The sequence below is a fragment of the Phaseolus vulgaris genome, chromosome 3 (genome assembly GCF_051622355.1).
Source record: "Phaseolus vulgaris cultivar YP4 chromosome 3, ASM5162235v1, whole genome shotgun sequence".
Classification (NCBI taxonomy): domain Eukaryota; kingdom Viridiplantae; phylum Streptophyta; class Magnoliopsida; order Fabales; family Fabaceae; genus Phaseolus; species Phaseolus vulgaris.
The window spans coordinates 47328652-47345389 of NC_143500.1; the positions used below are offsets into that span (position 1 = coordinate 47328652).

At 28.5% G+C, this 16738-nt stretch overlaps 2 protein-coding genes across 2 annotated transcripts; both read left to right on the forward strand.

Moving 5' to 3' along the window:
- On the forward strand, window positions 1–907 carry LOC137808150 (putative invertase inhibitor). Its single transcript, XM_068609112.2, has one exon. The coding sequence runs from the start codon at window positions 70–72 to the stop codon at window positions 619–621; it is 552 nt and encodes a 183-aa protein (XP_068465213.1). The 5' UTR covers window positions 1–69; the 3' UTR covers window positions 622–907.
- Window positions 908–5016: 4109 nt separating this feature from the next.
- On the forward strand, window positions 5017–5664 carry LOC137805672 (putative invertase inhibitor). The gene has a single exon (XM_068605610.2). It carries the CDS (start codon window positions 5017–5019, stop codon window positions 5662–5664), a length of 648 nt encoding a protein of 215 aa, XP_068461711.2.
- The last annotated feature ends 11074 nt before the right edge of the window (window positions 5665–16738 follow it).

Here is a 16738-nt window from a genome sequence, read left to right on the forward strand (position 1 = left end):
ATCACATCATAACGGTCTAAACTAAATCTCTTTTCTCACCGATCATAAGAAAAAAAGAAGAAGCTAAGAATGAAATTCGCTTCGTTCTTTCTTGTTTTCTTTATCTTTATCTTTCTCTTCCAAAGTTCAAACAGTTCCGATCTTATCTCTGAATCTTGCAAGGAGGCCTCGAAGAATGATGCAAATTTGAGGTATGATTTCTGTGTTGCATCCCTTAAAGATGCCTCCAAGTTTCAACCAGCAGCCACCAACCTCAAGGGTCTTCTGGATATTTCAATTCAACTTACCAAGTCCAACGGAACCAACACGGTTTCCATGATTACAAAGTTCTTGAAGGAGAAAAGTTTTGATAAATACGCAAAGGTTTGTTTACAAGATTGCTATGATCTTTACTCGGATTCCCTTTCGGATTTAGATGATGCTGTGGTTGCTTTCAAGCATAAGGATTTTGACACGGCTGCTACAAAGCTGAGTGCTTCTTTGGATAACTCTGTTACCTGTGAAGTTCAATTCAAGGATAAGAAAGGTGAAAAGTCTCCTTTAACAAAGGAAAATAAAGTCTATTTCCAACTCAATGTAATATCTCTGGCCTTCATCCAAATGCTTCGTCAACATTCTTGATCAAACTTAAAGCATGTATTTGTCTCATCAAACTAATATTATCATCTTTCTATGCAAAATTCTTTATATGTCGTAATCATGTATTGAGATTGAAATTATAACGTGTAAATTTCTTCCTATGCCAGAAAGGCCTGAACTACTGAAGTTCTTCCCTCATTTTGCACCCAAAATATTATTTTATTCATTCTCTTTTTTAGTTTGCTGGTTTAGGTTGATGTAAGTTTTGATTCTTTCCATTTTTGTTATGGTGATTAATAAAATGAATAAAGTTTGTTTGACACTTTTATTTTCTATACTATATATTAACGAATTAGTTAATTACTTTTGTTTGAAAATAATAAATTTTAAAGATTTAATATAAATTAAGATAATATTTTTTTTTGTCATTTAAAAATGAACAATTAATACAAACTAGTATTTACTTTTTCTTTTAAGTACAAACTAATATTTACTTTTTCATTAAGAATTAAATTTACTCATTTTAAATATTCAAATTTAAATGAGATATTAACATCAGAAATCGGTAATCAATTACAATTTTTAAATTAATAAATCTCGCACATTTTAATTCATTATTATGATTTATAGAAAAAAAATAAAATAGCTAAATAAAATGACAAATATTGTCAAAATGACTCAAGCCCATAAAGTTGAGATCTAAGTCCAAGAGAAATTAACTTAGTTCATGAAATTCTACGGAAGAAATTCAGGAAGAAATTCAAGACTAAGAGTCTCCTAAAAATTATAATTGAAATTTGCTTAGCGTAAGGAAATTCGGCGGAGTTGAGGCTAATAGCACCTCAAACTCTGCACATAAATTCATTTAAGCGTAAGTAAAAATATTGAATAGATTTGATATCAAGAACACCCTCAAATAAGCCATTTTAATATACTTGGGTGCAGGAAAAATACGTTGAGCAGATTTGAGATGTGCTGAGCAAATTAGGTTCGCTTAAACCTAAAGCTCGGATGCTGAGCAAATTTGGGGTAAAGAGCATCCCAAAATCTGTGGCTCAATCCACTTTTGCTTGCGCTGAGCAGATTTGACCGAACATGTAATCTAATACCTAATTTAAACCAAAAATCTAACATTTCTAATAGTTCATATTCATTCTCAAGACCCATTCAAAGTTAATTCAATTAATACAAGCATTCAATGTAGAAATCCAACTCAAAAATGATATTATACCACCATATTTAGATCAAAACTTCCTCCACCTATCAAACCAACATCAAATCTTAGTTTATCTAGTTTTCCACTCTAATTTGCATAATCCTGGTTTATAGACTAATTTCTTATCTATATACAAGTAGTTTCCTTTATCTAAATTGTTTCTCTTTAAAGAAATTTGTAAAACCAAACAGTTAGGTTACTCCAAAATCTAAGAACCTAAAGCAAGTTAGCCAAATATAACATATTTCAGCATGTGGTATAATAAGTTGAGATTATCACTTTTTTCAATTGACCCCACCAAGATTGATGATAAAAATATAGTAAAAATCAGATAACAAGAAATCTTTAAAAATTTACTGTTTGAAAATCTATTTAACTTTTGCTACAATGGCGTAGAGTCAGATTATGAAATAAATGAGATCTGTAGTAAAAAAGTGAAAGAAAAAAAGATGAGAGGTTGTGAAAATAGAGAGATTGAAAAAACGGACTATGCAAATGAGTTGTTACAAACACAAATAAGTTTTTGAATATCATACTTCAAATAAAAGAAAAAAATTATAATTGAGTCACTACAAGAAAATCATGAAATAGAAACCAATTTGTAGAAACCAAAATAATTAGTTGCAATAGTAACTAAATTAGAGACCATTTTAAAAACTAAAAAGAAATTTAATTTCTAAATTAGTTTCTATTATTGTTAAATAATTTCTAAATTGGTATCTAATTAACAACCAAGGTTTTCCTAGCAAATTTAGAAACTAAATAATTGGTAATTAAAACCTTAGTTGCTAATTAGATACCAATTTAGAAACTATTTAACAATAATAGAAAATAATATAAACTAATTTAGAAACCAATTTTTTTTTAGTTTCTAAAATGGTCTCTATTTTAGTTCCTATTGTAACTAATTATTTTGATATCTAAAAATTGGTTTTTATTTCATGATTTTTTTTTAGTGAGTCAGCTGATTTCTGAAAAAATAAATAAATATTTGCATGGATTTTTTTCTTACCTTACAAGATGGTTATTGAATGTTTCAAGTGTGATTCTTGAAGATACTAGGTCTTTGTTATAATAGAAGTCGAGGAAACATAATTTTAGTGTGAATTGTTACCTTACTCCAATTGTTTTTTATACTTTATCTGAAATTACTATAACAAAATATCAAATAACATTTTCAGTGTATCCACGGTATTAAATAAATATATTACACTTTTTTTTAATTAAATCATTATATTTTAAAATAAAATAAGTAATATTTTTTGTAACTAGTAAAATATACTAATTACATGCATTTAAATATTAAAATTAATATATATATATATATATATAAAATAACTAAATTTAATTTTTTAAGTATACTTAACATTTTATTAACTAAATTCATTGAATTAACTAGTTTTAAAAAAGTAAATTACATTATAATTTTAATTTTAAAAAATTATATTCAAGGATTTCAATTAAATACTATGCATTTACTCAGGATTTTCATTATTATATAAATTTTCATAAAAGGAAAATAATATTGAAATCATTAAAAAATTATTAATTAATTCATTAAAATAGTAGATAAATACAAATTATATATATTTTTTTTCGATAAAAATAAAAGTAACGTATTATTATATATACACTAATATTAAAATTGTCTTTAAAAAAATATTTTCAAATGTAAACTCTGGTTGAGAGTGACTTGGTGAGATTTTTATAATTAAAAAGTTTTTTTAAATGATAATTGTTTTGGAATTTATATTTATGAAAACGATTTAACACTCATTTTCTTTAATTCTATCATAATAAGTTTGTGTTTTCTTTTCTCTTTCACTACCAGAAAATCATGAAAAAGAAACCAATTTTTAGATTAGAGAAAAATAATAATTAGTTACTATAGTGACTAAATTAGAGACCATTTTAGATATTAGACAAATTTTGGTTTCAAAATTAGTTTATATTATTGTTAAATGGTTCCTAATTGTTGTCTAATTAACAACCAAGGTTTTTGCTACCAATTATTTTGCCAAGTCATCTATTTGATGATGCACATTATATTGTCGAAATAATGGACAAAAAAAAATGATTTTATAACCTAAGATCAATGGGTGAAAATTTCAAACCTTCTTCTTCAAGTTCTTAAAATGTCAACGTAGTTAAAGAAAATAAGAGTTTGTGAGGCATGTTATTTGTTGAAAAAGAAGAGTCATATTTGTTAGAGAAGATATGAATTTATGTTGAATTTTTCACTTAGTCACTCATCTTATTTAGTACCACATCCTCTAGGACAAAATATATTTCATCCTTCCGCAATAGAACAACAATGATGATAAATCATGTCTCTAAAGTGAATTTGAACTCACTAATAAGTCTTACATAGCGTCGGTCAGGCCCACACAAACACACCTAACATACACACCTAACATCTAGCATTGATCAAACCTTGTTACACCATGTTATTAATAGTGTTAGGCAAACCCAAACAAATTCGCCATTCCATTAGCATTGGAATGCGTGGGCTAAGCTCTTTTTACCTTCTTTTCTATTTTTTTTTTCAAAATATAATTTGTGTAGTGTCACCCACACAAATTCTCCTAGTGGATTACTCCTTTTTTACATTTTTTAAATATAATTTATGACATGTAGCTAAGTCATCTCTAACTTTATTTTTTATTTTTTTAAAATATAATTTATGGCTTATAGATGGCTAGACCATCTTTATTTTTTTCTTTTTTTAATATAATTTATGATCTAGGTCTCTCTATCATTTAAAAAAAATATTATTTATGTATTGTTAGTCAGATCATACAAATCATGTTCTTGATTTCATATTAATTACATATAAAAATATAATAATGCAAATCAACTAATGCAATTTCCTGATTTCATATTAATTACGTATAAAAATATACAGCTTTTGAATTAAATTTTCTGATTACGTATCAATGACGTATAAATTTTGTGATTACGTATTAATTAAATATAATTTTTCTGAAAATATATTTTAAACATGGAACAATTTATCTATTAATTATAATCTTGGAATGATTTTAGTTTGATATCGTATAGCATGTTTTCGAGTCATATTTATTAACTTGGAATGGTTTTAGTTTGATATCGTATCGCATGCCATATTTATTAACTTGGAATGATTTTAGTTTGATATCGTATCGCATGCCATATTTATTAGTGGATATTTGAAAATAAAGAGTGTTATTTGAACTTTTAAAATGGTATCTCCCTTCTCATTATATATACACAGGGAATTTGCACTGCATGACAGTAATCCTTTGAGTCACAGAATTGATCACAAAGAAAAAGAAAAAGAAAAAGAAAAAGAAATGAAATTCTCAGCATACCTTATTGTTTTCTGTGTGTTTGTCTCTCAATGCTCAGGTGGATCGGTCTCTGAATATTGCATGGAGGCCGCTGAATTTGACCGAAGTTTGAGCTTTGATTTCTGTGTTGCATTCCTGTCGAATTGGCAGCCACCAAGCAGCAACCTGGAAGATTACTGGGTGCATTCAATTGAGTTATTAAAATTGAACGGAACCAACATGGTTTCTTTAATTTCGAAGCTCTTGGAGGACAAAAGCATTGATGAACAGGTGAAGGATGGCCTAAATGGTTGCTTTAATTCTTACAAGGATATCATTGTGGAATTAGATGCTGCTATGGTTGCTTTCAAGGCCAAGGATTTAGACACTGCTGGCGTCAAGCTCAGCGAATCCTTAGATACCCCAATGGCTTGTCAACTGTTATTCGCCAATCCCACAGGGAACAAGTCTCCTTTAACAACGGAGAATGACGCCTACTTCAAACTCAACGTAATACCCATGGTTGTCCTCCAAATCTTAAAGCATCCCTCCTCAAAATAGTTTTCAACATCCTTTTAGGACCTAAAAGTCTTCTATTGGATTCATAGTTCAACATATAACTAACTACTAATAAATTTCATTTAGGATAGGATGGTGATATGTTAACACCACCCTCTCTGTAGAAAACATACACTTTATAAATCAATAAAATAATATTTTAATTATATTTGATTTAGTTTTTAATTTTAAATATTATTATAATGTGGTATCAAAGTATATGTTTTTATGTGTGGTATTAAAGAAATCTTTTCTTTTCATTTATTATTTTTATCTGTTGGTGTTCCCTGATGTAAGCATCTTTTTACTTTCTACGTGGGTAGTGAACTATGTAACACGGATACAGACACTGATACGATACGGATACGGAGACGTATAATCTCTAAAATGTAGAATACGGGGACATGAATCTACATATTATATAATTTTAAATTATATAAATTAAAAATAAATATTTATGTGCAAAAGTATGTTCCATATTCTTTTGGGAGCAGGAAGATATTTTTCATGACTGGTTCAAAAGAATTTGTTCTTATTTTATAATCATAATAAAAATTTATACAATAAATTTGAGTTTTTAGAAAATTATTGTATTTATACCTTTTAAATTGTGTTAGAACCGTGCTAGAATTTTCAAAAATCCAACAAATAGTTTTTTGAATTGAACACTTCACCCGATAAATACTGAACTTCCTTCTTGTATCATCAAACCATCACCCATTAATACAACACCAACATTTTTTGATTCCAAATTCAAAGCAATGCCTATAGTACCTTCTTCAAATTCCACCAATTCACCCGCCATTACTTCATCAAGACCATAAATACGAGCAATACCATCGCCTACTTGAAGTACGGTACCTGTATTTACAATTTTGACTTCGGTATTATATTGCTCAATGCGTTCACGGATAATTTTACTAATTTCATCTGCACGAATGGTTACCATGAAAATATCTGAAGTTTATTTTTGATAAGAAAAAAATGATGCCTATACTCTATTTTATAATAGAAAGACTAATCAGTTATTTTTTTCTTTCATCGTCCCAAACATGCCAATATTAGCACTAACAGTACGTAAATGTAACTCGTTGTTCAAGCAACTATTTAGAGTTCCTAGAGCTCCCTGTAAGGCTTGTTGTAAAACCCGCTGTCGGACTTGATTAATCACTCTTTGTTGTTCAAAATCAATGGCTTCGTTTTTGTAATTTTCTAATTGTTCCAAAGTTGTATAAATTGAATGAATTAAATTCAATTTTTCTCGTTTGATCTCAGAATAGCCATTCACCCGAAACCGATCTGCTTCGGTTTCAACTTTCCTTAAACGGGCCTGGGCTTTTTCGAGTTGTTCAATGGCCTCTTCCTGTAATTCTTCTGAGTTTTGAATAGTTCTCCATATTTTCTGTTTTCGATTATCTAATAAATCACTTAATGAAAGTAGACTCTCTTTCCATCCATTTAAAAATGTCTATGATCTCTTCCCGAACCAAACATGAATCTTTCGATTCATTTGGCTCTCAAACTCAATTACTTATCGGAAATTTACCAATTTTTTATGTAATGAGCCTATCCTCTCTTCTATATTCAAAGTGAAATCAATTATCAATATAAGACCAGAATATTCGGAGGACTCTTTTGACCAAACAAATATATGTCAACAAAGTTGTTTTTTTATTCAAATCCAAAGACTTATTTTTAATTTATACATAGGTCATCCATCGATTACGCATTGTACAAAGGGGAGGTTTAAATTCACCCGTTTTTCATTTCTCGACGTAAATAGGATTCAAGACATTTTATCGACATGAGTGTTTTATATCGAAAAAAAATCTAAGAATTTTATTGAAACCGTTTCCTTTCTGTATTAACATAGTGGTAGAAAGAGTACTACACTGCGTCTAGACTTCAAACTATTTTTAACCATAGTAATAGTCCCAAATTTTTGGTTAATAGAGAATCAAAGTGGATTACCAATGAAGCGCGAAATGCTATGGTTTTATAAGAATTTTAAAAATCATTTTATTTGAATTGTTCGAATTGTATAATCATCTATTACTGATACTGGTAAACGACCCAAAGCTATTAGATTATAATTCAATTCGTGGCGATCATAAGTTGAAAGTTCATATTCTTCGGTCATTGATAAACAATTTGTTGGACAATACTCAATACAGTTACCACAAAATATACAGATTCCAAAATCAATACTGTAATTAAGCAACCGTTTCTTTCGAATATCAGTTTCTAGTTTCCAATCAACAATGGGTAGATCTATAGGACAGACACGAACACATACTTCACAAGCAATGCATTTATCAAATTCAAAATGTATTCGACCGCGAAAACGTTCTGATGAGATTATTTTTTCATAAGGATATTGAATAGTTACGGGTAACCTATTTGCATGAGATAAGGTAATCATGAGACCTTGACCAATATACCTAGCAGCTCGGATTATTTGTTCACTATAATTTATGAATTCAGTTACCATAAGGAACATATCATGAATAGCTCTGAATATTTTTTTCTTTCTCTTGTTTAAAACAAGTTCTTCATTTTTAATATAGAAGGTCCACATTTTTTTTACAGTGAAAACAGTTGAGACGACGTTGTTAATAATAGATTACCGAGAGAAATGGGTAAAAGAAACTTCCACCCAAGATTTAATAATTGATCTATTCTTAGCCTAGGCAAAGTCCATCTTGTTGTGATAGAAACGAATATGAATAAATAAGTTTTAACTAGTGTAATAAAGATACCAATTATCGTTACAAAAACTCCGTATGTTTTATTAATTTCAAAAAAGTTAGAAACGAAAATGTACGGAATAGAGATATTTGAACCACCCAAATAAAGAACTGTTACAAATAAGGAAGAAACTAATAGGTTTAAATAGGAAGCAACGTAAAATAAACCAAATTTGATACCGGAATATTCGGTTTGATAACCCGCTATTAGTTCTTCTTCCGCTTCCGGTAAATCAAAAGGTAATCTTTCACATTCTGCTAGGGAAGATATTAGAAAAACGAGGAAACCCATAGGTTGACGCCACAAATTCCATCCCCAAAAACCATATTTTGATTGTGCATCAACGATATCAACTGTACTTAAACTGTTAGATAATCCTAGTCGGTGATGACATTACTGTTACCATCTCTATTACAGAACCGTACATGAGGTTTTCATCTCATACGGCTCCTTTAAAGCCTTCAAAAAATATAATGACCGGACCCCGATTTTGTATCCCTTGATATATCCCTAAGATAGAGAAAATTCGATTTTATCGGACGGTTTTGAATTAGACCCATTGAATTCTGTCTGTTCTAATAAAAAAATTTTAAATAAATACATTTATTTAAAAAATAAAAATCAATTTGAACATTTATTTCACTTATTTATATAAATAAAAAATACAAAAGATACTTCTGAATTGATCTCATCCTTTAAAAAATTATCAAATTTAAATTTTTTGAGTAATAACTTAATTTAATTTTTGCATAAAATACTCTTTGAAAATGATCAAGAACTAACACATCATTTTCGATTCCGAAAAAGAATTAGATGTTCCTTTTTTAAATTATGACTATCTCCATAAATATGGAGGATATAAGACAAAAAAGAAAAAGGAGATCACTTTGACCTCTTATCCTATTCCTTTTTGTGCAAGCAAAAGAAAAGGGACTTCAAAAAATTAAAGGATTATTTCGTTCCTGATAGTTATTTATTCAATCAATGGATGGAAGTATACTCTAGATCGGAATTGTGGGGAGTACTGCCTTCTTTTTTCTACCAACTTCAAGCCCCCTTTAGTATTCTTTTTCTATTATACATAAAGACTCTTTTGGATATTTTAAAAAAGAAATATACGTTACTAATCTTTTGTGTATTTTGGTGTTTCTAGTCATCCATTCATTTTTTTTATTAATCCCTTTGCATTTTGTTCATATATGTATACTAATTCATACAAATTATATTGAAAATTTTAAAAAGATTGGTCTTTTGTTTTGCGCCCGCTTCAAGACAGGATTACTAATCAACAAATCTTGGGAAAAACAACCACTTCTATCTATCTATATATATATAATTCTAGAATTTCATTGATATTTTCACCTTATTCTTATACATAGAAAATTAGACTCAATTTTTTTACTGCAATTTGAAATCATAATACTTTCTCTATAAGTAATATAGTATACTATTCTATAAATTAGATTCAATAAAAGCTGTTTTATTGCACTCATATAACTATCTGATTCAATTATTCAACCTAAATGCCAAAATTATATTATTCTTTATATATTCTGTTTGTCCTTTACTACAAATATAAGGAGAACCGTATAGCAAATAGTATCAAAAAATTTCTGTCTCAACGAAGCACACATAGAGATATCGATAACACACAAAGAGTTAATGGTATTTCATAACTAATTGATTGAGCAGCTGCTCGTAGACCACCCAAAAAGGAATATTTATTATTTGACCCATATCCTGACATAAGAAGTCCAATGGGGGCAATACTCGAAATAGCAATCCATAAAAAAACACCAATATTCAGATCAGATAAAACAAAGTTATAACCAAAAGGAATTACTGAATAGCTTAATATAATGGATATGACTGATATAGCTGGTCCAAAACTAAATAAACGAATATCTCCTCTAGATGGAATAAGATTCTCTTTAAAAAGTAATTTTGTTCCGTCTGCTAGAGCTTGAAGAACTCCAAAAGGACCGGTGTATTCAGGACCAATACGCTGTTGTATCCCTGCAGATATTTCTCTTTCTAACCATACAATTGCTAGTACACTTATAGTAATTCCTACTATAAAAATAAAAATAGGCACAAATACCCAAAGAATTTCATATATCTCTTTAAAAAATTCTAATCTGAAAAAAAAATGTATATCTTGTATTTCTGTTAAATCAATTATCATTTCAACGATCAACTTCTCCCATAATAATATCTATGCTACCTAGTATTGTCATAATATCGGCCAATTTCATTCTTTTAACTAATTGAGGAAGAATTTGCAAATTTATAAAACCCGGCGGATGAATTTTCCATCTCCAAGGAAAACCATTTTGATCGCCTATTATAAAAATTCCTAATTCTCCCTTGGGGGCTTCAATTCTTACATAAAGTTCTTGTTTTGGCAATTCAAAACTCGGAGACGATTTTTTACTAATAAATCGATACTCAAACTCATTCCATTCTGGTTCTTTTTCTCTATCAAAGCAGCGGATTTCTAAATTTTCATATGGCCCGCCGGGAAGTCCTTCCAAAGCCTGTTGAATAATTTTTATGGATTCCACCATTTCACCAATTCGAACTAAATAACGAGCTAAAGAATCTCCTTCTTTTTGCCATTGAACTTCCCAATGAAATTCCTCGTAACATTCATAATTATCCACTTTACGTAGATCCCATTGTATTCCGGAAGCCCGAAGCATCGGTCCTGATAAACCCCAATTAATAACTTCTTTTACATCAACGACACCTACGCCCTCAACCCGTTCTAAAAAAATAGGATTTCGCGTAATAAGTTTTTGATATTCGGCAATACTTGTTAAAAAATAATCGCAGAAATCAGAACATTTATCTACCCAACCATAAGGTAGATCAGTCGCTACCCCCCCGATACGAAAAAAATTATGCATCATTCTCATACCTGTCGCAGCTTCAAATAGATCATATATGAATTCTCTTTCTCTGAAAATATAGAAAAAAGGGGTTTGTGCACCAATATCTGCCATAAAAGGTCCTAACCATAGTAGGTGAGAAGCTATACGGCTTAACTCCAACATGATTACTCGGATATAGCTGGCTCTTTTAGGTACTTGAATATTTCCCAACTGTTCAGGTCCATTTACAGTTATTGCTTCTGTGAACATAGTAGCTAAATAGTCCCAACGTGTTACATAAGGCAGATATTGTATAATTGTTCGGTTTTCCGCTATTTTTTCCATTCCTCTGTGTAAATAACCCAATATCGGTTCACAATCAATAACATCCTCACCATCTAGAGTAACAATAAGTCTAAGAACACCGTGCATTGAGGGGTGGTGAGGCCCCATATTGACTATCATGAAGTCCTTTCTTATAGTTGAGATATTCATAGGTTTTTGCTCGATTTATTCTTTTATGAATCGCTTAAAAAATAAAAGTTCATCAAAATTCAAGATCTAATAAATCGAATAATTGAAAATTACTCTTCAATTTAACGAATTTGTGACTGCCGAATATCAAACTGATTTATTAATTTTTTATACTGTATTCCATCTTTCTTTGACAAATAAGACAGTAATCTTTGCCGTTTTCCCAAGATTTTACGTAAACCTGTTTGGGATGAATAGTCTTTTGGGTGCAATTCAAAATGTGACGTAAGTCTTCGTATTCTATTAGTAAATTGGAATATTTGAAATTCAACCAATCCCGGGTTTTTTCCTTTTTTTTCTTGTGAAAGAACAGGTATAAATGAATTTTTTACCATAAAAAAATAAAAGTTTTCCCTTCTCCTCGTTTTTTTGATAGATATTTTTATTGATCAGTAATTATAATGACACTAATTTTTCATTTTTTGATATAAATACGAAATCCTATTTTTTTTTATTTAGAAATGAAATCCATTGAATTTCAATAGATATAAAGGAAACTAGTTTGATAGATTCAAAAAAAATTGTATAAATTAGAAAAAAAAGAGAATTTTGTAAATTTAATTCTCTTTTTTTTTCTAATTTATACATCATTGAATGAAAATCAATGCCATACCAAAATGCGTGTATTTAGTTAGCATATGTATCTATCTATATATAGATACATATGCTAACTAGAAGACAAAATTAGATTAACAGATTTTAACACGCGGATACAAATGTATCCTTACTATACTGAAACGGCTTCCATTATGGGTATTAAACCAATAACGATTTATACAAGCTAAATCTTCTAATCGATATTTTGGCCAAAGAAAAATTTTGAAATTCATTAGTTTTTTTTTCTCTTTCTCATTTCTTTTTTTAGTCAAAACTTGAAAACCCTTTTTTACTTGATTTTCATTATCAAATATTGTGTTTCTATGTATACTATTTCTATTATTTGGATATAAACAAATTCTCATTCTCAACTCTCTACGACGTCTAGCGGATAAAATGTTTTCAGGAACAAGGAAATTTAAAGTCTCTTTTTCGTTTTTTTCTGTTATCTTTTGATCTCTTGTTCTTGTAATGTATTTATAAAAATATTTCTTATTAACATGAATTTTTTTTAAGTATTTTTTATCAATTTTACGTGTATTCTTATGAATTAATGAAAGATCCATCGTTTTAGACTTTAAAAATTGTTTATTATTTTTTCTAGACAAGCGAACTGGTTCGATAACAAATAATTCTTTTTTCCTCAATTTATTATTTTTATTTTTACTTAAGCCTGGAAGAGTTAAATTCTTCTGATTTTGAATTATCATAATATCTAGACCTAGTTCTCCTCTTTGAATAGAGGCTATAGTCATTTTTCTTAAATTTGTCAATCTAATCAGGAGACAATATACTTTGACATTGTGAAAGATGTTTTGACCTAAGAAATTTTTCCAGTTGAAATGGAAAATCAAAAAATTTCTTACTAAGAAATGAAGTTCTACCTCCATATTGTTCTTTACTTTTTTTTTCTTTATAACATAACTATTTTTTTCACTGCCCCTTCCTACAGCTACAGAATTTTTTTCAATATCTTCTTGTTTTTTCGATGCTCTAAAAACAGCTATTCTTTTTTTCTTTCTAGTAATATTATTTTCACTAACATTTTTATTTACTTTAGAAACTTTAGAATGTAAATAAAGTAATTTTATTGGTATAATTTGCGAGTTACTCCTATATGCATTATAAAATATCACAAATTTGGAAAAGAACCAAAATTCTGGATTCGATATTGAACGATTTAATATTTCTCTATGGATTCCCATCCAATCCAAATATTTTCTATTCGAATTTTTTTCGATATCTATAATAATAGCATCTTCGTAATTCTTGATAAAAATATTACTTATTCTATCAAATAAGTTTTTTTTATACGTATTGTAATTAGAAGAAATCCATATGTTTTTATTTGATTGAAATAGGGATCTATATCCATAAATATATGAGTCTTTCTTATTTGCATAATTCATAAAATTATAGGATAAAAGATCGTATCTATATTGTTTTCGAATTTTTTTTTTTAATGCGGCTCCTTGTTGTTCTTTGTAAATAATTAATGGGCTTTTTCCATAGGAATCCCATTTGGTTAAATTTGGATTTTGAGCTACACCACATTTAGTGATTCTATTTCTCCATTTTTGTGATAATAATTTGGACCATCTACTGTTAGATAAGTCATATTGATAATAATGATTCTTTAACCAATTTGTCCATTGATTTCGTTTAGAATTGAGCAGGTTCTTTTGTTCTAATTTAGAATGAACTATTCCTTGTGCTCCAAAAAAAGAATTCTTTATTTTATTTTTAACAAAAAAAAAATTTTTATGATATTCAAAAATAAGTCTTAACTTATATATGTTTATGTTAATAATTCGAGTTTGTAACAAATTGAAAAAGACATATGCTTGTGACAAAAAGGAGACATCAAAATAATTATGTGAATTCAAATTCCTATTATGAAAATATTTGTGTAATTTTGAAATAAAGGGAATTATACTTCGATTTGTTTTATAAGTTCTTTCTGGATTTGTTTCATTACCGTAAATCCATTTATTTAAAAATTTTTTTGTTGATTCAATAAAAGGTTGTATATGGATCTTCGGAATACAAATGATATATAGAAAGATATCTAGGTATATTTTTTTGATGAAAAATTTCAAAAAAGAATGTGATTTTTTCGTTAATCTAATATGGATTCTTTTTAATATTTGCAAATTTTTTTTTTCGAATTCTATTCTTTTACTATCAGAAATTGTTTTGTTCGAATCAATATTTGTCTCTGAAATTACAAGTCCTCTTTTCTTTTCTTCTTTTTTCAGTTTTTTTATTTTTTTTATAACTACTTTTCTTTTAGTATTCAGATCCTTTATCTTTTTTTTTTTCAATGCAAAATTTGTCGACTTTATCGATTGAATTGAAATGGTTGCTTCATCCATTTTGTTTTCGCTCAATTCATCTAGTTTTTTGGGTTTCCATTGAATAAACAGAGATTCAAAAAATTCTTTTCTTTTTTTCGTGAGGAATACTATACTTTTTTTTAAACTTTCCATAATACGGTTGATGATCCATTTTGCTTTTTCTATTACGATATTTAGAAACAATTTGAATTTTTCACTGAAAACTTTTAGAACTCGAAAAGTGAAAAATTCAAACTGTTTCGTTTTTTTTTTTAGTTCTTTTAAAATGGGGTCGAAAAATGAAAATAGATTTTTCGGGGAACTAGAAAAAGGCAATTCGACTTCCATCCCCCAAACTGTTAAAAAACAAAAGTTCTTTTTTTTCTTTGAATCTTTTTTATTTTTATTACATCGTATTTTAGATTTATGCCAAGGTTTTAGATGAAAAGGAAATACTATTTTTATCTGAATCCCATCTGTTAGCCATTTTTGAGGAAACTCTCTTTCGGATAATTGAACGCCGTTATATGTGCATTTAATATACCTTTCTCTCTTCCAATCCCTATAATCTTCGGACCATTCTGGAATTTGGAAAAATAGTATACGAATCATATTTTTAATTATTATCAATGAAGGTAATAGAATATATTTCCTAATAATGCATTGAGTTATTAATAAAACACCTCTTATTACTTGAGCAAAGATAATGCTATCCCAGGCTTCTGCTATTTCTATACGTTTTCTTTCCTCATTTCCTTTTTTTTTTTCCTCCTCTTTTTTCGGACTTTTTTTTGTTTTTTCCTCTATATAACCTAAAATTTTAAATTCTGTCTTTTTTCGAATCCAAATTTTTAACTTCAAAAAGATTTTCATTGATTTGAAAGTATCAAAAGAAAAGAATAATGATTTTTCAATTTTATCCAAAAAAAGAGGCGAATGCACCCTTTTTTGAAAAAATTTCCAAGTAACTGTTTTACGTCTTTGAGCACGGATAGATCCTTTGATTATGTCTCTCCGAAAATCCGACTGTTGGGAATAACGTCTTAAAGCCAATTCGTTTTTTTTTTCAGTATTTTCAGTATTTTCAGTATCTCCAAGATCATTATAAGTATTGTATTTCTTAAAAAATTTAGATTTATTAGTCAAAATGACTACACGTTTGGCTTTTCTAGAACGAATTTGAGAATTATCTGCTTCCATTTTTCCACCTAGTTCTTCTAATTCGTCCATAAATTTGTATGACCACCGAGGTACTTTTTTACAGATTTCGTTTATTTTAATAGACTTAGTGTTATTTCGATTTCCTTTTGTTTTTTCGTTCAAATCAGTTGTAATTGCATCAAATAATATTTTGATTATTAGTTTTTTTTCTTCTTCCAAATTAGAATTTAGAGATGGTTTTATTCCGTCAGATATTTAATCTAGTATCTGGAGCACGGAATATAGAAAATAGATTCTAAAAATCTGAAAACTATGATTCATACTAAATATTTAGACCTCGCAACTGGACTTAAAAACCTTTTCAAAGAGTTGTAAAAATGAATTGAAAAATTTTTATTCTTTCAAGCTTCTGGAGTTTGTCTTTCTTTTGAGCAAAGGACAAATTTTTCCTTTCATTTTTGCATTATATCTATTGATTGAAGAAGTGATGATCCAGCAATTCTTACTCAGGGAATTTTTGGACTTCGATGAAAGGTTTTTTTTAATCATCGTGGTGCTAGTATGAATCTGAGGTTTTTTTTTATTGATTCATATGGTCCTAACAAGAGAATCCTTATACAAATTAAAGAATAAAGAAGACAGCAGTAAAAACACATTATACAAATAATAAAATGAAGTAAATGATAGAATATTCAAGAGGCCTTAAAAGATTACGATAAAGACAAGTGTGCCGACTTGAGATTTTGGCATTATAACCAAAAAGAATAGCTTTCGGATTTCTATTTTTTATTATCGTAAGAGAAAATTAGAATCATAGGATTAAATAAA